We start from the raw sequence: 22,365 nt of genomic DNA, 5'->3' as shown, positions 1-22,365 counted from the left end.
TCCGCCCGCCCGCCCGCGCGGCGCAGACAGAGGCGGGAAGCTGGCTGGTGCAGCGATGTTTAATGGTAACTCGTAGAAACCAAGCCCATGCACAAGTAGAAAGTGCTCGTGGAGCCGGCCGGGGGCCCCCGCCGCGCCGCCCTCCCCGCGGCGCCGTAAATAGACTCTTCACTCTGCTCTGTATGTTACAGTATGTACAGGCCCCTCCCCTCGGGGGCGGGGCGGCCCGGGACGGGGACGCGCGCCGGCATGCGGAGTCGGGCGGGGGCGCGCGGCGGGGGCGGGACCGAGGCGGATACATTCAGAGACGCGTCCAACAAATAAATAAGGCAAGTCGGGAGGGGGCCGGGGCGGGTGCAGGCAGCGGGGAAACGTGGAGCAGGGGCAGGCGGGGCTCCGGAGGTCGCGGCTGAAGATGCGGGGAGGTGGGGCGCGGGCCCGGGGGGTGGGGGGGGGTGGGGGGGGGGATGCCGAGAGACGGGGCGCGCCCCAGCGGGGCGGGGCGGGGGCCCCGGGAGGGTTCCGGCCGCCGCTTAGCGGGACAGCGGCCGACGGGGGCTCCCCTCCCGCCGAGGGCCCGGCCTCGGTTAAGACTGCCAGAAGCGGCCCCCGGGGCGGTGAGGAAGGCGGCGCGGCGGTCAGGTGGCCAGTCCGGGCTGGGGGAGCCCTTCCAGCTCCTGGTTCTGCTTCAGTTCCCTCATCCTGCGGGGAGATGGGGAGTGGGTCAGGACGCCGGCCGATGGGAACGGGGCGGGGGGCGGTGGAGGTGGCCGCGGGGAGCGGCCCGGGACGCGGGTACCTGTGCCGGCAGCGCCGCAGGAATCTCATGATCTTCCGGGCTGCCTGGTCCTGCTTCTTGGTGAGAAAGGAGCCCCTGCTGGAAGAAAGGAGCGATGAGCAGACGTGGCCCGCCGGCGCCCCCGCCCCCAGCCCCTGGACCCTGGCAGGGGAGGCAGGGGAAGGCGGGGAGGGGGTCCGCGGGCCGTACCTGGTGCGGGCGGGCAGGCTGCCTGCGGGCCGGCGGCGGTAGGAGCGGTAGTGCTGCTGGATGAGCACGGCCGCCCGGCGGCTCTGCTGAAACCGCTTCTGCTCATAGTAGCTCCGGAACTTGCTCTGGATCAGGATGGCCGCCTGGGTCATCTTCTTGTACAGCGCAAACTGCAGGGACGGGCAGCGGGGACAGGGGGTGAAATGGAGGGACAGAGCCCCAGCACCCTGAGGTTCGCCCCCAAGTTCGGCGGGTGCCGGTCTCTAATCCACACGCTGGTGGAGAGGCCGGCTCGTCAGGGACAAGCGCACACCCAGACCTCATGCCTAATACCTTGAGCGCGATCCAGGTCAGCTTGTGGAGAGAGAAGGGGGTTAGGGCTCCCGCGGCGCTCTGGGCGCTCAGGGGTGGGGCGTGCTTTCAGGGGAGAAAGAGCTCACCTGCTTGTACTTCCGGTAGCAGCGCTGGATCACTGCAGCCGCCACCTCCTGCTGCTCCTTCAGCCTCCGGCCCTGCGAGAACCAAGCCTCAGACTTCCAGCCTGGAGCCCACCGCGTCCCCTGACCTCGGGCTGCTGGGATTCATCTCGCGGGACCCCCGGCCTCTGACCTTGTACTTCCGGAAGGCCGTCTGGATGACTCGAGCCGCCTCGTACAGCTCCCGCTGCTCGTGATCCGACAGCGTTAGCAGGGCGAAGTCGCTCTCCATCTTGCCGCTGGCAGAAGCGGACAGAAACTCTGCCCAGGAAGGGGCAGGAGGGACGGCCAGGCGACCACGCTCGAAGGGCAGTTCGCTGCAGGGACAGGGAGAGGGGGTGTCCTGGGGCCCACCGTGAAGCGTGTCCAGCCACAGAGCCCGGAGGGGGACTTGAGAGCCCCTCAGCCGGTACCAGTCCTCGGGGGCTGGGGCCCCGGGCCAGAACGGAGCACTGGCTCCAGGGAAGGACCTCCCGCTCCCTGCTTGCCCTGACGAATCTGGACATGCTGTCCTGAGCTGGTCACCTGGGCGGGGCTGAGCTGGGGAAATGGTCCACGTTCTCCAGGTAGCTGGCCAGCCAGGACATGGTCTCGCTGAGCCCCAGGGCCCCTGTCCGCTCCCTCATTGGTGCTCCAGCCTCGGGCAGCCCCGTGAAGTCCTCTCGTTTAATCCGCTCTGGTGTGGCGTCAATGATCTGCTTGGCCAGTGAGATCATGTCCACCTGCACAGAGGAGACGCTCGGTGAGTCGGGAGCAGTCCCAGCCGCCAGACATTCCTGCCCCGCCAAGGCCGTCACCATCGTCCACTTGCTGTCTTGTCATTCCCCTCACCACCAGACAGGCCTCGGGGATGGCTGTCCCTGCTCCCCAGTCCTTCTCGGCCACTATTTACATATGCCTGCCAGGCTCCCACTTGAGTTTATGGCCCTGTGTTGAGATGGCGTGGAAAACGGGACGGGATGGACCTCCTCCGAACAGCGTGGCAGGAGTGGAACAAATGAAGGACCTGCCCTTCCAGGCCAACTGCCCGCTGGCCCCCCTGCCTCATGCCAGCTGACCAACATGTGCTCCCCACAGGCTCGGCCGTGCCTGCAGCCCCCAGCCCCCTGAGCTCGGTGCCTGCCACCTACCGGACACCCTGCCAGATGGCTCTAGCTGTGAAGCCGGCGCACTGCCAACTTCAAGCATTTTGTGCTTCTAGTACTAGGTACCCCGTTAGTCCGTTGGCCTCTCCGAGATGGGTACCTCCCCAGGTCTTAGCAGAGAAGTGCGCTGCTAGGTTAGAAGATTCATTCCTCTGTTCACTCCCGTCTCAAGGCTCGCTTCACTTTTGTCCCGTGCAAGCCTCGTCCCCACCCCAGATCTCTGCCAGACCCGCCAGCTTGTCAGCCTCTGCTCCACACAGCACCCGCTTCCCTCCGTCAGGCTGCTTCCCCCAAAACCTCATCTCTGCACGGACCAGCAGGTAACCTCTCAGCCCAGCTCCAGCTGAGGCTGTTCTCTAGAATTTTTGATCTCTGACACCTCATGACTTCTGAGTCACAAGGTCTGACGGGAGTTAAGCAAAGGGTTGCCTTGCCCGTCCCAAAATAAAGGTAAACGGCCCTTTCCTCCCAAACTGAAGCCAGACTCAGGTTCTGCTTCATGGGATGATCAGCGTCTGCTCAGTCTTGCCACCCCCCCCCCAACCCCCACCCCGTGCCATTTCTAGCCTTTACCGTCCGTGAGCACGAGCACGAGCAGTATACCGGGATCACGTCCACGGCCAGTGGGCCGTCTGCTTCCTCAGGAGCAGTCCCCCCTTCGGTGGTTGGTCGGAGAGGAGGCGGTGAGGGTGCTGGCCTTTGGGAGTTGGTGGTTTCACAGTCCATGAGGAACAGGGGGGCCTCAGGGGCCCCAGTGGAGAGTTGGCCTGGAACAGTCTCTTCCATCGGAATCTCTGAGGCCGGCAGAGGAGCGGGGGGAGGACTACCGTCCGGGGCGCTCGAATAAGCTGATGTGACAGAGAATGTGCCATCCGACAGCTCTGAGGGCGACGAGACCCCGCTCAGCCCTGCAAGGACAGAGGAGAGGCAAGGGCAGCAGGAGCTCCGTGACCCCTCCCAGGTTGTTCTTCCCACCCCCCTCTCCTCTTCCCTGCTCCTCCTCTCGCTCTCCCACCCACAGCCTCTTAGATCGGGGGCGACCCTCACCAGTGTCTGGGCTGGAGGAGGGGGGCGACAGGGCAAGTGGGGGCTCCAGCGAAGCTTCCTGTCTCTGCAGCTCTTCCAGGCAGCGGGCGAGGCGCACGTGGCCCCGGGACTGTGCCACGGACAGGGGCAGCCGGCCCAGTGAGTCGGGAATGCTCAGCGCCTGTCTGTTCCAGCGGAAGAGGAGCACGGCGGCTTCCAGGTGTCCCAGAGCACAGGCCCACATCTGAGGGTGGAGAGCGTGGACGTGAGGCCCGGGGCCCTTCCTCCCCAGGCCGGGCCTTCAGTTCCCAGCTCCACCGGCTCCTTCCCTGCGTCCCTCGACACTTTCCCACGGCCACGCGCCTGGCCCGCGCCGCCCCACGCACGCTCACCAGAGGGGTGCAAGAGAAGTGGTCCACGTTGAGCGGGTCAGCCTCTTGCTCTAAGTCCAGGCTCCCTGTCCCCACGCTCCTGGAGGGTTTGGGACAGGGACACGAGCCCAGTCGGTAAAAGCGGGCAAAGGAACGGGGGAGGAGGGCAGGCTGTCCAGAAGCACCGAGGTCGGTGCGGCAAGACGGTCAGAGACGCATAACGTGAGGGGCTGAGAGTCTGTCACGAGTGCAGATCCTTCCCTCTTGGTGGGGCTCCGGGTCCTCTGGTCCCTCCTCCGTCCCCTGGTACTTCTGCCCCAGTCCCCCTGCCCTGCTCACCGCCACTGGCTCAGGGTCTCGATGAGGCGGGCGTAGCCCTGGGCGGCAGCCAGGTGCAGGAGGCTCATGCCCCGGAAGGGGCTTCCGTGGGCCAGACGTTCAGGACCCCTCCAGGTGGAGCGAGGGATCATGCTCTCTACCAAGACCACCACACGGGCCTCGAACCCGGGTCCCTGGCCTTCGTCCTGCAGTACAGATACCCTTGTGCAGGGACCCGAGCGTCTGGTCCCCTGGCTCAGGATGGCCCTGGCCACCCCACCCCTGTCCTCTCTGCTTCCTGTCCTGCCCTCCCCACACCTCCCGCACCAGCTTTCCTGCCCCCCCGGAGCTCTCTGGGCCATCCGTGTCCCTGGTTTGGGGTCCTGGGTGTCCCCCACCCCCGGTTAGCTTCCTCCCCCGCAGACGGCTTCTCCCTCTCGGAGGAGCCCAGAGTCCTCTCCCCGTCTGCTTCCTCGGAGACTTGGGCCCCTGCTCTCCTGGCCCCCTCCCCCAACCCTGTTCAGATCAGAAATAGTCTGAAGCCCGTCGTGCCAAGAGGGTGCCCAGAATAGCCACTCCCGCCCCGCGGTGGAGCCGGAGTGGGGTGACGTCAGGGAGGAGGAAGCCGGGGACGGGAGAGCCACACACGAGAGCCATCTCCTCCGGGAAGACCCTCCCGAGCTCCCTCCTCACACAGGTACCTGAATCGGAGGCACGGCAGGACTGCGGCAGGGAGCCTGCCCGGCTGCTGCCAGGTCGGCCATCCGTTTCTCCATCTGCTCCAGCCGCTCCAGGATGGACATCCGGAACTGGTTGTCTGAGGGGCAAGAGGTACGGGAGGAGGCTGAGCGGTGGGTAGGGTCCGGGTGATGCCCCGAGCACGGCTGGGCCTGTCCCAGGCTCTGGGGGTGAAGAGGCAGACTCACGTTCTTTCCTCTCCCCCAGAACGACGGCCCCTCTGCCCCACCCTCCCCGCCCCAAATACGGTCCATCAGGACGCAGGCCTTAAACTGGGGCTTTTAACGCTACCCACTGACCGGGGACCAGAACTGTGTCCTTTGAGACGCAGACATGGCGGGAACTCCCAAACAGCCTGCGGCCCCAAGCCGGCCCAGATCTCACTCACACACACCCCCAGCCTTCTAGACGCACTATTCCGTCAGCTCTCCTTGCCCCAGATGCTACCTCTGTCCCCCATGCTGGGGCTGAAGGACACCGGGCCCCTCTTCTCTCTTATCCACTGCCCAGAGAGCTCAAGGGCTGTGATTTAAAAAGCACCCCCCCCCTCCTCCCAGTCCCCCGGCAGCTGTCCACAAAGAGGGTGGCAGGGCCGGAAGGTGACAGAGACGGACGGCCACGTCCATTCCTCCTCTTCCTCCCCCACCCTGTGCACAAAGCACACACACGCGCGCGCACACACCCCAAGCTATATCTGTCCCCTCCCGAGATCACACAAGGACAAGGAGGGGAGGCGGGAGGGGATCGGGGCCGTGGGAAAACATGCACAGAGACACAGTGGAGGTTGAGGAGGTCCCACTTGAGATGCCAGGACGGAAGGGGGACTAAGGAAGAGGTGATGGGGGTGGGGAGTGGAGAATGGACAGAAAGACAAGGGAGGGGGCAGGAGGGTAAACCGGGGGAAGGAGAGGACAGGAAGGGCGGGAGAGCGGAGGGGCGCACCGAACAAGCAAGAGGAAGGGAAGAAGAGGGGCAAGTCAGGACACTAGTCCAAGGAGCAGGGGGGGGGGGGGGGGTGGAGCCCCACAGGAGAGCCAGGAACACGTAGGCCTGGAGCAGCCACGGCGGAACTCATGAGCAGGCCAGGCTGTGGGGGGACCGCCCCCAAGAGTGAGGCAGATGGGGGCTGGGGGGCAAGGGCGCTGAGGGAAGGAAGTCCGGGTGGGGGGAGAGGGGCACCTGCAGGACCAGGAGAAGCAGGTGCCACAGGGAAACAGCTGGAAGCCACGGGAGGGATAACCCCATAAGGAACACACGTGGGTCTAGACTTGATACACATATGCGTGAGCATGTGTGCCTCTGTCCGTGCAAGAAAGTACATTAAAGGCGAATGTCACCAAGTGGTAACATTACAAGCAATTTTCATTTTCTACCGCATGCTTTTCTGTTATTCCTAACTTTCTTACAGCAACCACCTATTTTCATAACTAGAGAGAAAATTAAGGGAGGAAATTAAATCCACATATAGGTACATACATACGCTTGTGGACACCCCACATGCACTGCCCCACACCCTGTCCCTGCTCCCGCCTCTTGGCCTCGCCTGCCTAGAGCCCATCTTTGGGACAGAGGACAGGCCAAGAGCTGGGACAGAGACGGCTCCGAGGTTTCTGGAGAAGAGGAGATTGGGGGGGGGGGGGGGGGGCAATGGCTGCTGCATTTAGAGATGACCAATGAAGCAGGGGTTGGGAAAAGGGGTAAACTGGGGGCTGGGCGGTGGCCACCGGAGTCCTGAGGGGTTTGGAGCATGTCCTCAAAGGCTGTGGGGCCTGCCAAGGGGTCGGAGGGCTAAGTACTCACCGTCCAGAGACAACCAGTCAAGCTGAGTACTAGGCAGTGACAGGAATCGGCGGGCTCGATACTCAAAGAGCACAGAGGCGGAAAGGGGCCCCTCCCGCCCCGCCACCTGCAAAGACACCAGCCCCACCTCATGGGCTGGGGAGGGCAGGGTCAGCAAGATGGGCTCTCTCCCTGGTTCCTTCTCTGGCCCCCACGTGAAGGCCACACATGATCATTTCATAGCCGGCTCCCCTCCACCCTTAAGTGGCCTTGGTCCTGATGGGGAAGGGACTCCACTCCGTTCATTCAGGAACTTAAAACCTCCTATGGGCCAGAGACACCTGGGACTGCAGACTCTGCAGGGAAGATGCTTCTTATTCAGCACCAAGGCCTGGAAGCTGAGGGTCAGGGGACACCTACGCTTACAAAGAAGTTTGATCCCCCAAGGTCAGAGTCCAGAGGTCGTGAGCCCATGATGAGGCTGGCGGGAAAGATGTAACTGCTCACCAGCAGTGTCTAGTGAGAGCTGTGTCCCAGGCTCTCCGCATCTGTGGCCTCGAGAACGACACCACCAGGCCGGGGTCCCAAGACTAGAGGCCAAAACCACCCCCGATCCCAGCTTCTCTGATCTCTCTTTTCCTTCCATGCAACGCTGAACCAGGCTGTTGCGGGGTGGGGGTGGGGGAACACACTCACAGACGGCAAACCTGTCATCCTGTCACTCTGGTGGCCCTTGAGGTCCCAGTAACGCTGACTGTTGGGTGCACGGTAAGGAGGCAAGGTGGTGGCAGACGGACCACCTCGGTGGAGAGGTTCTGTGTCTGCACTGCCCAGTGGGGGAGCGCTAAGCCACGTGTGGCTACTGAACACTCAAAATGTGGTTCGCGAGAGGCAGGAGCCGAATTTTATATTTTATTTCATTTTAATTAATCTCAGGCACATGTGGCTGATGGCTACCATACCGGACAGCCCAGATCTAGAAGGCAATGTCCTTCGGTCCAGGACAGGTTGGAGGAGACCAACGCGTCTCCCTTCTCATGCTCCCTGGATTGGGACCAGAGACTGACTCTAACCAAGCCAGAGGGCCTGGATGGACACTGGAGACCCGTCAGGGCAAATGCCTGCCCCCAAAGGAGGGGCGGCCACGGACCCAAGAAAGGAGCGGACCTGTCCGAGGCCACCAGTGAGCCGAGGACTAGATTCCTCAGACCAGAGCCTAGACCTTCTGACACATAAGCCTGGGGAACATCTGCCCATTGCGGGGACACAGGACTCAGGCTCAAGATCCGACAGGGTCGTTCCCAGCACTTCCTGGAAGCTAACCACCCAGGTGCTATCCTGCCGTCCCCAGTCCCCGTGCCATCCCTGGTCCCCATACCAGGACAGTAGCAGCGCAAGACGCCAGGCTGGACGAGTGAGCCTGGCACCGCGATGTGATCAAAGACACAGGAGTAATGCTCGGCGGCCTCAGTCCAGGGACCTGTGATGAGCACCTTGACCCCACCCTGCAGAGAGAAGGCCGGGCGCCGTGTGACCAGAACCCTGTGGGGTGCTCACTCGTGCACCCATTCATCGAGGGCACTAGTGCTGCAGGGCGGGGCCCTGTGCTAGATTCCGGGTACACGGACTGGGCGGGCTGCAGCGGGGCGAGGTCAGCTAGCCTGTCCCTCCTCCCGACGCTCCTGCCCAGATCGGGGAACCCACTGCTTCCCTTGCCTGAGGCTCCCACGGTCCTTCCCCTCTGTGGGGCAGCTGAGAGCGAGCGGGACTTCTCCACTGCTGAAGGCAGACTCTGCCATCACACCCCGTCATGTTCTCTCCAGGCCGGGCCGCCCTAGTGCCCTGCCTGTGACACAGTCACCGAGAGGACAAAGTTCCCCAGGCACCTGGGGGACCCACACCACGCCACCTGGCCCGCAGAGGGGGGAAGGCAGGAGGGAGGGCTAACTAGGGAGACAGCGAAAATAGGGTGGGACAAGTGAGTGGTCACACAAACCAAGGGAAACCAAGTGGCGGCGTGGGTAGGAAAAATAGGGGAGCGAGGCCTGAGGCTCACCTCCGGGTAGGACCACTCTGGGGAGAAGTCCGTGATGCTGCTAAGAGCAGGAGAGAGCGGGGCGGCTGGGGCAGGGGCGCCTGGAGCCTCGTCGCTGATGAGCTCTCCCATGAGGTCAGGGAATGACGAGAGACCGAAGGGCTCCAGTTCGCTGGCCCCAGCAGCTCCTCCAAACAAGGCCTCCCCTCTGCCTCCCCTGCCTGCTGGCTCCAAGGGGGCAGGTGAAGGTGGGGGCGAAGGAGGGGGTGAAGGTGCGGGTGGGGCAGCCCCCTGGGCCTTGAGCTCCTCCCCGCTACCGTCATCTTGAATAAAGAAACGGTTTCCTCTTCTCCCACCTGCTCCTGGCGGTGGAGGGGGACCCCGAGCAGCCGCCTGGGGCTCCAGGGCAGCAGCGGGTTCGAGGGCAGGGCAGGGGGTGTGGGCGGCCTCTGCCTCGGGGAAGTCCGGGCTCACCCCCTGGCCCCCTCCGTATGTCTGGCCCCTCTGGGGGCTGTTGAGAAAACGATCGGGGTCGAAAGCAGGGCTGGGAGGAGCTGGTGGGGCAGGGGGCTCGGATCCTACAACTACGGCCAAGCTCACGGAAGGCCTGGGGTCAGCCTGGGGGGCCAAGTGCCTGGTGGGCGTCAAGCCCCCAGTGCGCTGCTCCAGTCCCGTCAGGAGGAGGATTGCAGTGCCTCCTCTGGATGACGCCCCTCGAGAGGTGGGTGGGCTAGGTCTGATCTCTAGGGGTTCCGCAAAGCCTGAGGAAGAGGAGGAAGAGGAGGAGGAAGAAGAAGGGGAAGTATGTGCCTTGGGAAGCTCTGGGGGAAGAGGGGCGATCAGCGGAGGAGGCTCAGGGGGGTGGGGGTGGGAGACAGAGGTCAGGGTTAAAGCTCGGGGCTCCACTTTGGGAGAGATGATGCGGTGTTTCGTGCTGCTGCATTTGTGGGTGAGGCTCCCGGAACCTGCAGCGGAAAAGGGTGGGAGGAGAAAAGGGAAAGGGCACTTCATTCTCCACCTTCCCTTACCGGCAGCCTCCAGGCGTTTCCTGGCCCTTTGCGGGTGTACGAGATGTAATACCGACTGTGGCCACTGGGAGGCAGAAGCGGTGCCCCTTTCTCCCCCAAATTAACAGGACTGCAGGAGCCCGCAGAAGAGTAGCTGAGAGAGAAACAGGACGAGAGAACAGAACCGAGGCGGTACCGTCTAGGTGTCAACCGCCGGGCTGGGGTGGCCCAGAGTTGCTAAGAGTAGGAGACAGAGAAGGAGCCAGGGCTGCTGGAACTCCGGGGAAAGGAGCCCGTGTGCAGCCAGCCGGGAAGGCCTCTGCTCCTCTGGCCCAGCTTTCTGGGACGTGCAAAAGACATGCAAATCCTCATGCAAATCCTGGCAGGCCGGGGGAGCCCTCGGCCAGAGGAGGTGCGACGGGGGGGGGGGGGGGGGGGGGGGGGGGGGGGGGGGCTCCGGGGCCAGGGGTCACTAACCGAGGCCTCCACTGCAGAGGCAGGCGTGGGTTCGGGGTGCGGGCTTGGTCGGGTGGCTGTCCAGGATCTGCTGCACCAGCTGCTCTACGGAGAACTCCTCTGTGCCGTTCCCACAGCTCCACTTGATGCCGTGAACTGTGGGGGTAGGGGTGGGGCGCGGGGAGGGGGTGCCATGGGGCTCGCACACCGTCCCCACAGTGCCCCGCCGGCTTCTCCAAGCGCCTGACACGCTCCGAGGCTTCTGGCCAGCTGCCTCAAAGCAGGTCGGACACGCAGCTCCCAAATGTCCCTCAGCCCCCTCTCTCGGCGTTCCAGGACCTCAGGACACGGCGGGAGTCCGGGTGGCCCCTCGGAAAAGCACCCTCCCGGGCTCCCGGGGCTTCTGGGTGTAGAGGCCCTCGTCCGCACGCCCCCAGCAGCCCCCAGCAGTGCCGCCCTAGCCCCCCGCGGGCCTTACACATGGGCTTCAGCTGCCCCAGCAGCTCCTCCCGGGGCCACTTCAGCCACTCGCGACGGTCGCCGCTGATGGAGCAAAACATGGGGCTGCAGCCCTTTCCGCAGTCCTCCAGGGCTGGGACGTTCAGGTAGTGCACAAGCACGATGTCAGGGTTCTGGGAGCCCAAGGCAGACACACAGCGCCACGGGGTCCATGGGGGGCTCAGCTTCCTCGTCCTGGCCTTCTTCCCGCGTGCCCCCGGCCTCACCGCCCCCCCCCCGACGTGTGACTTTCTCCACCCCCTACCCCCCTTCTTCCCAGCCCCCAGCTCCCTGAGCCCCGCGGCCTCACCTGGAGCAGCCAGTAACAGCGCCGATGGAATGTGGGGACGATGGAAGAGTGAACGTAGCAGCCATAGAGACACTGCCAGGAGACAGGCTGGGGTGGGGGGAGGGCTAGTCTGCTCCCCGACTCTTCCTCTGTTCAGTCCCTTTGCAGGAATCCCAGCCTTTCCAGCAGCTCCTCTTTCCCCAGCCCACCCCCGCCCCCTGCCCCGGGGGACTCCCCATGCGCCTTCCCAGTCCTAGCACCCGGACGAGGCCCAGACTGGAGGCGGGGGAGGGGCTGTCTGGAGATGGGGAGGCAGGGCGAGAGCACAGCCCAGCAGAGGAGCCGCCGTGACTTGAGCTCAGGGCTTCAGGACACAGGCCCCCGAGGGAATCCAGGAGAAGCGAGGGGCGTGGGCGCTGATGCCCTCCCGGGAGCCTAATCCCAGAGAGCTGGTCGGGGAGGGGGCCGTGGCACGTGAGCGAGAAGGGAAGGGTGGCAGGAGGGAGGGGGACGCGGGTCACCGGGCCCCAGCACGGCTGGGACCGGGCCGAGGACGGATGGCTGGCACCCGGCTCACCTCCATGCCCTGGACTTTCAGCTTCATGTGGTCCTCGCGGGTGGTCTTCCCGTCCTTGCGCTTCTTCCAGAGGTAACCATCCTTCCGGTACTTCACCTTCTTGCGGTTGTAGAGGATAATGGAGCCGTTCTGAGGCCTGGGAAGGGAAGGGTTGGCCCTGCGTTCTGGAAACAGGATCTGGGACCCCCTGCCACTCCCCACCTCACGAACCTCACCTTGTCTTTGGGGCACAGGACAGCCACTCGTCATGCTTCTCAAAGGTGATCAAATAGGACGCAATCTCCTGTAGGACAGGGGGCGCTCAGGTGGGTGTCCCCTCCGCAGAGTCTCAGCCTGGCCTCCCACTCCTGGCCCTCGGCCCCACTCTCTCCTGAGTTCCGGCGGCCAGGGCGGGCTGGCGCCCACGTCTGCTCCCAGCCAGGACCACCACCTCCCGAGAACCCCGGGCTTCATCTCAGACGAGAGTCTAACCTCTCCTTCCCTCCTCTCGATGGGGGCCTTGACCTTGGGGTCAAGTCTGATCTCTTCATCATCAACTCTTCACGCCGCCCTGTTACTTCGCTCTTTCTAAAACCCATCTTCGTGTCTTCTCCTGACTCAAGAAACCTAAATGGCTCGGCACGGCCAGGAATTCTGGATTCCTCAGCCCGGCTCCAAGGTTCTCTCAGACCAGGAATCAAGTCACTGCTCTCCCTGTTTACCTATATCCCATCTACCACTCCTACCAGGCCGGTCCATCGACTCTCCCTGAGCAGTCAGCTCCCGCGTGTCAGTATCCTATAGGCCGGACGTGCCTAGATCTCCTAGCCACCCCATGGGCCAAATCCCTTCCCACCTCTCCGAAAAGCCCTGCTCGCTGCCCTTAGCTTCCCCACACTTTTAACATCACCACCCACGTATGTTTTTGCCGATGATCCTCGTTTAATGAATTAAGTCAGTGATGATCAAACAGCACAACGTATTGTGTGTGCGGAGTGCAGAAGGGGTGTAACACGAGGGCCGTGCCTCCAGAAAGAGCCAACACCGGTGGCGGTTTTATTAACAGCAGAGGCTCTGTGGTCAAATAGACCCCACAAGGTAGACCAGTTGCCTCGTCTACAGCACAGGGATGACAGGGTCTGCCCCACAGGGTCATTCAAGGACTGGATGAGATAACACAGGTCAGCACGGTACTAGGTTTGTAAGGAAGATTTTGTAGGTGGTAACTGTTATTTTTACCCAGGTGGACGTGCCCAGAAGCGAGCTCCTACGAGATACAGGTCTTTACACCTCCTCCGTGACCCGCGAAGAGCTTAGAGCAACACTGTGCAATAGGAGCATGGACACAGGAAGACCCCCACTGGCCTTCCTCCAACCCGCCAGGCCTTGCGAGGTCCTCCTCCCCCCAGGCTCCCTGGAGAACCTCATTTGTATTCCAGCGAAGCCGCTCTGGAGGCAGCAGCGGACAGCGAGGAAGACACTCCAGCAGCTTCTTGGGGAGAAAGATCTTCAGGTGGTGGCTGTTCTCTAGAGGGAAGCAGAAGAGAGGGCTTCCGTCAGGGCGGCCTCTGACACCTCTGTGACGGCCCAGGGCAAAAGGGCCGGATCCAAAGCCCTGGGAGCATCTGGAACCAGGACAAGGAGAGCAGGGATCCAAGAACCAAGGGTCACCACGGACTGTGTACTCACCAGCAACCTCGGTGGTGTCCTTGGTATTCATGTTGAGGGCTCCAGGGGGCAAGGTCACCCCCGGCCTGAGAGGCCGGGGGGAGGGGGAGTCTGTGCTGGGAAGGCAGAGAACAAGGTCACCGCAGAAGGCCCACATTGACCCAGGATGAGGAGAATAAGGCGGGAGAGGGCTGCGGAGCTGGGTTGCGGTACCCGGGAAAGATGAAGAGGCGAGGGGAAAGGGCTAGACTGAGATGGGAGAGTAGAGCGGAACTGAGCAGAGGGAGACTCCAGACCTCGTGCGAGGAACCAGCAGGAGTGGGGAGACACCCCCTCTCCGACAGAATCATCAGGAAGAGACAAATGGGGTGGGGGAGGGGAGAAGGCTGGAGGGGTGGCGCTTCAGAGGCCCCAGAGTGAGTGAGTGAGTGTGTGTGTGTGTGTGTGTGTGTGTGTGTGTGAGGGGGGGGGGTCTTGTGGAGGCTGGGGCTACAGTGGGGTCAGGGCCTGGGGGTGGGACTCCGGGCACCTGGTCCTTGGAGGATGGTTTGGCAGACGACAGCCTGGACGCTGGGGGCAGGGCGGGAGATCTAAGTCCGCTGGAGAGCTAGGCCTTACAAGACACACCCTGAGTTCCTTCTCGATTTGATATTTGCAAGGGGAAGGGCATATCTGACGACTGATCCTAACCTACGCCCTCTTCTCCAGGTTGGTCAGGGCCTGGGAGGATCCATCCGGGCCAGGTACCCAGACCCCAGCTTCCCTCCCTCTGGACGACCCATCCTCCACTCTGAGGCCGACGGCCCTCCCCACCCCTCCCCCACCAGCTCTCTCCCCAAACGCCTCTGCCTGCCCCCGGCCTCCAGGCCCACCGTACCCCATCTACCACTCGGGCTCCAGCCTGAGCCCCCACCCTCCCGAGGGCACAGATGGAAGCGGGAGGATGCTCTCAGCGCGGGCTCGGGGCTGCGGGCTCCGCCAGATGTCCGGGGCGGAGAGGGGAGGAGGTCGGTCCGCGCCGGCAGAGCTCGGGGCAGCCGGGTCTGGGTAAGGACTCCGCCCCAGGGCGCAGGTGCGCAGTCCGGGCCAGGCAGCCTGCCAGGGTGCGGAGCGGCCCCGGGCGGGGGTCCCCGGAGAAGCCCCGACGTGGGAGGGTCCGCCTCCCGCCCTCACGCAGGGGTGCCCCGGGGACGCCGCGGGACAGAGCCCGGCGGGCGCGGGGCGGCGGGGGCCGGGGCGGGGGCCGGGGCGCGGGGTCCGCCGCGGGGCCCTGCGCGGAGCGGCGCCCCCTGGCGCGGGGAGGAGGACGGGGGCCGGCGCGGGGGCGAGCCGGGCGGAGCGGCGTGCGGGCCCGGGAGCGGCGCCCCCTGGCGCGGGGGCGGAGAGGCGGGCGCGAGGCCCCGGCTCTTACCTCCCGGGGTCCCGCGGGTGACGGCGGCAGCGGCCATTCTCCCCCACACCGACCCCCCCCCCCGGCGCCCGCTGACAGCGGCGTCCGACGTCACTGCGCACGGGGCGGGGCCTCGCAGTTAAGGGGACGTTGGGGGGGGGGGGAGGCGGGGAAGCCCTGGCGGCGCGGGGAGCGGGGCGGGGGTCCGGCGGCCGGACTTGGGGGGCAGACTTCGGGGGTCCCGGGGGGCGGAAGTGCGGTCCGAGGCCGGGCCGAGAGAGCGGGGCGCGGGCCGCCCCGGAGCTGGAAGAGCGGGGCTCGGCGGGACTCTTCGAGTTCGGGGGGTCCAGCCCGACTTCATCTTAGCCGGGTCCTCGAGGTGACGCAGCCCTCCGTGCGCGCCAGCCTCGCCATCACTGCTCCACGAGCAGAAAGACACTTCGGGCTCAACGCGCTTGCTTTTTAATACCCGAGCAGAGCAAAGAACACAGTGCCAGCCAGCGCGGGCGGGCGGTTGGGGGGGGGGGGGCGATAGGCCGTGCGGAGCCCTGGGGGATGGCTTGACACGGGCGGCCAAGGGGGCTGTTAGCGCCCAGTGCCGAGCGCGGGGAAGTCGCTGGGAGAGGCTGCGGAAGGGAAAGGCCTCGGCGTCACAGGGGGAGGCTCCAGGTCTGCCGGCGAGCCTGCCCGCCCCCTCCCCCCACCAGGCAGCGCGCGGACACCTAGGGCCTGGGGGTTCCTCCTTACTCCGCAGACTGCACCTCCATGCCCCAGGGGGAGCGGAGGCGGTTCCTGCCCGCTGGGACAGCGCTGTAGGAGGCCAGAGAGCCCAGTCGTCTGGGGACACCAGACCCCCCCCAGGCCCAGGGGGCTCCAGGGGGACCAGAGCAGCTGTAAGGATGAGAGAAGTTAGGAAAGGAACGGAAGAACGGGAAAGGAGGTCTCTCCAGGTGTTCTAGCGCCCCCGCCCCCTTCACCTCTCCCTGCCCGCGTTTGTGCGTCTCCAGTCCAGCCACCCAAACGGGCCCTGGGCGTCCATGCCCGTCACCCTCCAGCACTCCGCCTAGCTCCTCCGGCCAGACCTGGGTCCTGCCAGTGGTGAGAGGGTGGCCCTCCTGTGGATAGGTAGCCCTCGCCTCTTCCAGACCCGGGTACTCGGTGGCGCTGGGGACTCCGCAGCCGGCAGTGGCAGGTGCCAGGGGCTCAGGTGCGGCCCCCGAGACGTCCCACTGAGCCTTCTTCAGTCTGTGGGGACCAGAGGCTTAGGAACGCGGCGCCTGAAGGCCAAGCTTTCTGCCTCTCCAGGCTTCACCTTTCTGCCCCGAAATACTTCCTGCTGGGACCCAGTGGTGTTACTGCTTCGCTCCCAACCCTCTGTCCCCCCCTCCCCTCCAGTCCCTGCTGCCCTGGGCGGAAGCACTCTCAGTCCCTCAGGGACTCAGAGGTGGCCTCTGGCTGCCCACTGTCCTCCAGCTCTGTGGACTGCTTTCCTGCCTCGGTGACCCAGTTTCCACCTTGTCCAGCTCCTGAGGCTCAGCCTGCGTGCTCAGCTCCCTCCTCCCCTCCACACGGGGGACCTTCCGCACCAAGTCCGGGCCTTCTTCCCATACAGCCGCCACTGCCTTCAAAGCCCCTTCCTTAGTTCAGACCCTCCTGTCCCCAGACTCTGCCCAGATGTCCCTCCTTACTCATGGATGATTCTCTGTCGCCTCCTTAGATCCTCCAGGTGATAAGTGACAGCCCTCACCTGGGCTGGGATGCCCGCAGGTCCCTGCTGCATTCCCGCCAAATGTGGCCTCCTTCTCTTTCTTCTGCAAAGCACCTCAGGGGGTGGGAGCCTCTCAAGGGGGTACAGGCCAGGCGGGGAGCAACCAGTGGCTCTCTGTGCCAGAGAATGGGGCGGGGGCAGGGGCTAGAGGGCAGAACTGGGTCTCTCAGGAGAACTTGGACTGAAGTAGGGAGTCAGAGGTCTTGGGGAGCCCAGATCGTGACAACGCAGGTGTGATCTGGAAAACACGGTGACAGATGCATACAAAGGAGGGTGCGTGGTCAGTGCACCGGTTGGGGGGCAGCAGGGAAGAGGTGACCAGGAGGGCTGAGGATAAGACGGTGGTGGGTGCGGTTTTAACCCAAAAGTGCCTTAAAAGGGCAGAGTTTGTCCTACCGGCGTGGGAGGGATGTGCCATTCTTCCGTCCAGGTGGGGCTGTAAAGCACAAGCGGGGAGCTACGTGCAGAGAGGACACCCCCATCCGTATTGCTTCTCTGACGGCCCGTCCCAACCACCTGTCTATCTGGCAGTAGTTGCCCCAGCGTCCGTCAGCCAGTGGGCCAGCTGTCCCCAGACTAGGGCTCACTGCCACAAGGCTTAGTTTAAAATTGTCCGGCCTTCCCTTCCCTGCTCCTTTGCTCTGTTTCTACCCACCTGGGCCTTTGGCTAAGGCTCTCCCAGAAGAGGTCTCCATACCGCTGGGGCATCAGCGTGAGGCTCTGGGAAGGCAGGCCGGGTGGTGCAGGTCGGCTGACCACCCTGGAGCACCTGAGGACAAGGTAGGCTCAGGTCTGGCTCATCCCTCACAGCACCTGCTCGCTCCTGGGACTCAGTGGTCCCGTCTTTCCATGAGACCACACGGCTGTCCGGCCCCCCTCGGGCCATGTGCTCTCTTACCCATTTTAGCTGCGGAGATGGTGAGGGCTTTGAGACTGGAGGTGGGGCGAGGGTAAAGACTGCCAATTGCTTGAGCCCCAGATCTCAAACGACCAGAGAACCCATCACTGGGCTGTTAAAGAGGAGGGCCCCAGCTACTCAGGGGATGTGACAGCCAGGTTCCCTTTGGTCACCACAAGGACCCAGCAGAGCTGAACCTCCGTTCATTCCTGCTTTGTGTCCCTGTATCTCAGAGAGACTAATCTTCTAGGAAGCAGGGGTGTGCAGAGCCGGTGGTGACCAGTGCTCAGCACTTCCAGAGTCCCCAGACTGGATGCTGACTCCTCTCAGTGTCCTGGGGCTTGGCCTGGGCCCTTATCTCCTCATCTCCACGCCTCCTTACCTGACCTCAGCCCAGCCCATGCCTGTAAATACCACCAATGTGCTAACGACTCCGTATCTGCAGCCCCGGCTTTTCCCCTGGACTCCAGACTTGCAAGTTCAACCACCCTCTCAACCTCTCCTCCAGAGCCCCCCCCCCACCTCACGGAAAGGCACCCCCAATGCCCAGTTGCTAAGGCCCAAAAGCTGGTATGCCTCCGTTTCCCTCAATTTTCATGTCCAGTCCATCAGGAATTCGTGTCAGTTCTACATCACAGATACACCCAGATTTGGGGCGCCTGGCAGGCTCAGTCGGAAGAGCACGTGACTCTTGATCTTGGGGTTGAGAGTTTGAGCCCCACGTTGGGTGCAGCAATCACTTAAAAATAAAATCTTAATGCATCAACGTGGATGGAACTGGACTGTATTACGCTATGTGAAATAAGTCCATCAGAGAAAGACAGATATCATGATTTCCCTCGTGTGGAATTTAAGAAACACAACAGGTGAACATAGGGGAAGGGAAGGAAAAATAAAATAAAAACAGAGAGGGAGGCAAACCATAAGAGACTCTTAAACACAGAGAACAAACCGACGGTTGATGGGTGTGGAGAAAATGATGGGCATTGAGGAGGGCACTTGTTGGGATGAGCACTGGGTGTCCTATGTGAGAGATAATCCCTGGGCTCTACTCCTGAAGCCAAAACCACAGAGTATATAACAAATTTGTAATTAAATTAAAAGAAACAATAAAAAGTAATTTTAAAAAATATGTGTATATATATACATGTACATACCCTTCCTATATATACATGTATATACATATGCCTGAGACCACATGGCTGTCCAGGACTCATGTATGCGCATATGTGTGTGTGTGTGTGTGTGTGTATATATATATATATATATATATATATATATATATATATATATGTATGTATATAGTTGTTTACTTTGAAAAAAGATTTCACTTAAATTTGGGGCATCTGAATGGCTCAATCGGTTAAGCATCTGACTCAATTTCAGCTCAGATCATGATCTCATGGTTTGTGAGTTCGAGCCCTGCTTGGGATTCTTTCTCTCTGCTCCTCCACTGTGCTCACTCACTCTCTCTCTCTCAAAATAAATAAGTAAATAAATAAATAAGTAAATAAACAAATAAATAAAAACTGTCTCAGTCAGTAGAGCTCTTGATCTCAGGGTCTTGAGTTCAAGTCCCACGTTGGTAGTGGAACTTACTTAAAACTAAACAATTTAAAAGGGTGCCTGGGTGCTTCAGTTGGTTAAGCGTTGACTCCTGATTTCAGCTCAGCTCACCATCTTGCAGTTTGTGAGTTCAAGCCCCATGTCCGGTTCTGTGCTGACAGCATGGAGCCTGCTTGGGATTTTCTCTCTTTCTCTCTCTCTCTGCCCTTACCCCACTCATAAGCTCTCTCTCTCTCTCTCAAAATAAATATTAAAAAAAATTTAGGGGCACCAGGGTGGCTCAGTGGATTGGGTGCCCGACTTCGGCTCAGGTCATATCTCACGATCTGTGAGTTCGAGCCCCTGAGTCGGGCTGTGTGCTGACAGCTCAGAGCCTGGAGCCAGCTTCAGATTCTGTGTCTCCCTCTGTCTCTTGCAAAAAATGAATGATATAACATTAAAATTGCTTTTTAATTTTTAAAGTTTCACTTAAATTATAAAAAATTAAAAATCTAATATACCCTATTTGACCACTCCTCACCATTTCCACCTCCACCACCATATTCCAGCACGTCTTTCCCTGCCTGGCCTATTCAATGGACTCCTCCTCCTCTCCCCGCTTCCCCATTCTAATCCCCTAGTAATCTATTCTGCCCAGAGCAGTGTGAGTAATCTTTTAAAAGTGGTCCTCTGAAATAATATACACTTTGAGATCTACTTCAAAATAATCAGAGGAGGAGGAGGCTGGATGGTTATATAGATAAAATTATATTCAATGTAATTATAATTACTGACCAGACTGAAAAGGGTACACTGGCCTCATGATGATTGTTTTTTCTAACCTCTGTATTTATTTGAAAATTTCCATGATAAAAAAGTCGAAGAGGGGCACCTGGCTGGCTCAGGTGGGGGAGCGTGCGATTCTTGGTCTCAGGGCCATGAGTTCAAGCCCCATGTTAGGTGTAGAGCTTACGTAAATGGATTTTAAAAAAGTTGGACAGGGTGCCTGGGTGGCTCAGTTGGTTAAGCATCCAAGTCTTGATCTCTGCTGAGGTCATGATCTCATGGTCATGGGATCGAGTCCCGCATTGGGCTCTGTGCTGACAGCTGGTGCCTGCTTGGGATGCTGTCTCTCCCTCTCTCTCTCTCTCTACCCCTTCCCCACATTCTCTTCTCTCTCAGAAATAAATAAATAGGGGCGCCTGGGTGGCTCAGTCAGTTGGGCGTCCGACTTCAGCTCAGGTCATGATTTCATGGTTTGTAGGTTCAAGCCCCGCGTCGGGCTCCGTGCTGACAGCTCAGAGCCTGGAGCCTGCGTGGGATTCTGCGTCTCCCTTTCTCTCTGCCCCTCCCCTGCTCACACTCTGTCTCAAAAATAAACATTAAACATTTTAAATAAAAAATAAACTTAGAAAAAGTCTACTTGTCATTTCCCTGCTTAAAACCTTCCAGTGATTTCTACTGTCCTCAGGCCTCTTTTTCAATGGCCTATGAGGTCCTATATGAGCTGGCCTCTGCCTGACCGTCTGACTTGGCTGTCTACTCTTCCCTTGATCACTAAGTTTCCGTGACACTGGCCTGCTTCCTGGTTGCAGATGATACCAAACTTCTTTCTTTCTTGCAGCTTCCCCCCCAACCCCTCACCCCTACTATTCCTTCTTCTCTCCCCCCCCCAACCCCGGGGCTATTATCAGACTGGTTGCTTCTCATTTTTCAGATTTCAATTCAAACTCACCTTCCCACAATCACCCTATCTAAACTCGTGTCTCCAAGACATTCTGTTTCCTGTTATGTCCTCTTCCTATTTTATTTTTTTAATGATACTTATCGCTAATTGAAATTATGTTCATGTTCAGACGTTCTGTCTCCTTGCTCGGGAACCTCAGATCAAAACCCCTGATCTTTCTAGCTGCTGAATCCCTGGTGCTTAATACAGTGCTGAGTTTAAAGAGAAAAAAAAAAAAAAAAAAAAAAGAAAGCTTAAAAAATTAAAAAAAAAAAAAAAAGGGGGTGTGCCTGGGTGGCTCAGTCGGTTAAGTGTCCGACTTCGGCTCAGGTCATGATCTCAAGGGTTCCTGAGTTCAAGCCCCGCGTCGGGCTCTGTGCTGACAGCTCAGAGCCTGGAGCCTGCTTCGGATTCTGGGTCTCCCGCTCTCTGCCCCTCCCCCACTCACGATGTCTGTCTGTCTCTCTCTCCCTTGCCCTGAAAAATAAACATTCAAAAATCAAAAAACAAAAACAAAAAACCGTTTGTCGAACAAGTTCACAAATCCTTGATCCCCCGAGACCGGCCATTGAGCCTCCCATGCCTCCTTTGCGATCGACTCTCCCATGCCAGGCGTCTCCACCCCATCCCCGCCGGGTGGGGAGGACTCACTTGGCGAAGGGGATGAGGTCGTCTGCACCGTCCTCTCCCTGCACCACTGGCCTGGGCTGGGCGGCTGGACCGAGTCCCCTCATTGGCGCTGGGAGGAAAAAGGAGGATGAATCACTCACTCATGCAACAGGGACGGGACCAGCCGAAGATGCAGAGATCGCAAAGGGGCCGCGTGCGTCCGGGAAGAGGAAAGAGAGGGCGCGCTTCGGGGGTTTTTCCTAAGAGCCGGACGTTTCTAGGAGCTGAACGCACGCGCGTACGGGCTACAGGCGGTGAGCGCGGGGAAGGCGGGCGCGGCCGAAGACCGGGGAGATTCCTTCTGTGCAGACTAAGTGGGACGGACACACGGCAACATGGAACGAAGGCGGGCAGGGGGAGACCACGGATGGGGCACAGGCGTCTGGGGGTCTGGGCGGGGGCAGGCAGGGAAATCGGGTACGAGGGGGTTCATGGACGCCACGTGGGGACGGAGCGGTCGCTTGGCGCAGCTGGGGGTGCCCACAGGGAAGGAGGGCGAGCCGAGGATCAGGGGCAGCCGCCGATGACCTGCCGGCCGCTCGGGCCGCGCAGACAGAGCGAGCAAGGCTGCGTGATGAGGCAGGAGAGCCGGCAGGGGTCCGAACGGGGCGTCCGGGGCCAACGCGGGGAGGGGCGCGCTCAGGGGGGTCTAAGCGGGGCCGTCGCTCTCCCGGGCGGGGTGCAGCTCAAGGAAGCCACACGGTACTCAACAGCGGGCCGAGGGGGAGCCCGGGGGTGGGGGGTGGGGGTAAGGGGGCGGGTTTGGCCCCGGGGCGGGGTCCCCTGGCAGGTGGGCCGGGTCGCAGGGGGCCACCCAGGCCTCAGAGGGCGGAAGGGGGCGGGCCCGTTGGGGAGGGTGGGGGGGGACCCTGGCAGGTGGGCCGAGGGGTAGCGCCGGGCTCGGGGAGCGGGGGAGGCGCCGCCGGCCTGAGGGCATCACCGCGTGAGGCGGAGGCCCGGCCTGGGGGGCAGTCCGAGGCCTGGGGGCGGGGGGCCGGGCCCGAGACGGCACCCAGACT

At 61.5% G+C, this 22,365-nt stretch overlaps 2 protein-coding genes and 1 long non-coding RNA gene across 22 annotated transcripts; 1 reads left to right on the top strand and 2 right to left on the bottom strand.

The window, feature by feature from the left end:
* Positions 1-45: 45 nt before the first annotated feature.
* On the bottom strand, positions 46-14,880 carry CAMTA2 (calmodulin binding transcription activator 2). 20 transcript variants are annotated; one of them, XM_043582782.1, is made up of 23 exons: positions 14,762-14,880; positions 13,372-13,466; positions 13,106-13,209; positions 11,919-11,986; positions 11,704-11,839; positions 11,148-11,234; positions 10,818-10,971; positions 10,361-10,495; positions 8,898-9,841; positions 8,220-8,346; positions 6,863-6,997; positions 5,026-5,141; positions 4,346-4,530; positions 4,028-4,106; positions 3,657-3,879; positions 3,213-3,517; positions 1,990-2,186; positions 1,598-1,781; positions 1,429-1,500; positions 1,322-1,342; positions 989-1,158; positions 800-877; positions 46-702 (listed from the first exon to the last, which is right to left on the bottom strand). In XM_043582782.1, the coding sequence occupies exons 2-23, from the start codon at positions 13,400-13,402 to the stop codon at positions 639-641; spliced, it is 3,615 nt and encodes a 1,204-aa protein (XP_043438717.1). In that variant the 5' UTR covers positions 13,403-13,466; positions 14,762-14,880; the 3' UTR covers positions 46-638. The 20 variants fall into 20 exon arrangements, with proteins under 20 accessions (XP_043438717.1, XP_043438719.1, XP_043438705.1 ...); XM_043582784.1 differs by having other exon boundaries at positions 11,148-11,219; XM_043582770.1 differs by having other exon boundaries at positions 13,372-13,461; positions 14,762-14,826.
* LOC122484819 lies at positions 78-4,485 on the top strand. The gene is made up of 3 exons (XR_006297721.1): positions 78-190; positions 1,451-2,929; positions 3,727-4,485. It is a non-coding gene; the product is annotated as an uncharacterized LOC122484819 (long non-coding RNA).
* A 306-nt stretch (positions 14,881-15,186) lies between the features above and the next one.
* On the bottom strand, positions 15,187-21,497 carry INCA1 (inhibitor of CDK, cyclin A1 interacting protein 1). Its single transcript, XM_043582803.1, is given in 8 exon segments — positions 15,187-15,366; positions 15,463-15,600; positions 15,602-15,631; positions 15,823-15,985; positions 16,429-16,622; positions 16,905-16,944; positions 17,164-17,277; positions 21,329-21,497. Coding segments are annotated over 7 exon segments (741 nt in total). The 5' UTR covers positions 21,412-21,497; the 3' UTR covers positions 15,187-15,366; positions 15,463-15,483.
* Positions 21,498-22,365: the final 868 nt, after the last annotated feature.

The sequence above is a fragment of the Prionailurus bengalensis genome, chromosome E1 (genome assembly GCF_016509475.1).
Source record: "Prionailurus bengalensis isolate Pbe53 chromosome E1, Fcat_Pben_1.1_paternal_pri, whole genome shotgun sequence".
NCBI lineage: Eukaryota > Metazoa > Chordata > Mammalia > Carnivora > Felidae > Prionailurus > Prionailurus bengalensis.
Note: the sequence above shows the minus strand (reverse complement) of the source record. Positions and strands in the feature narration are given on the sequence as shown.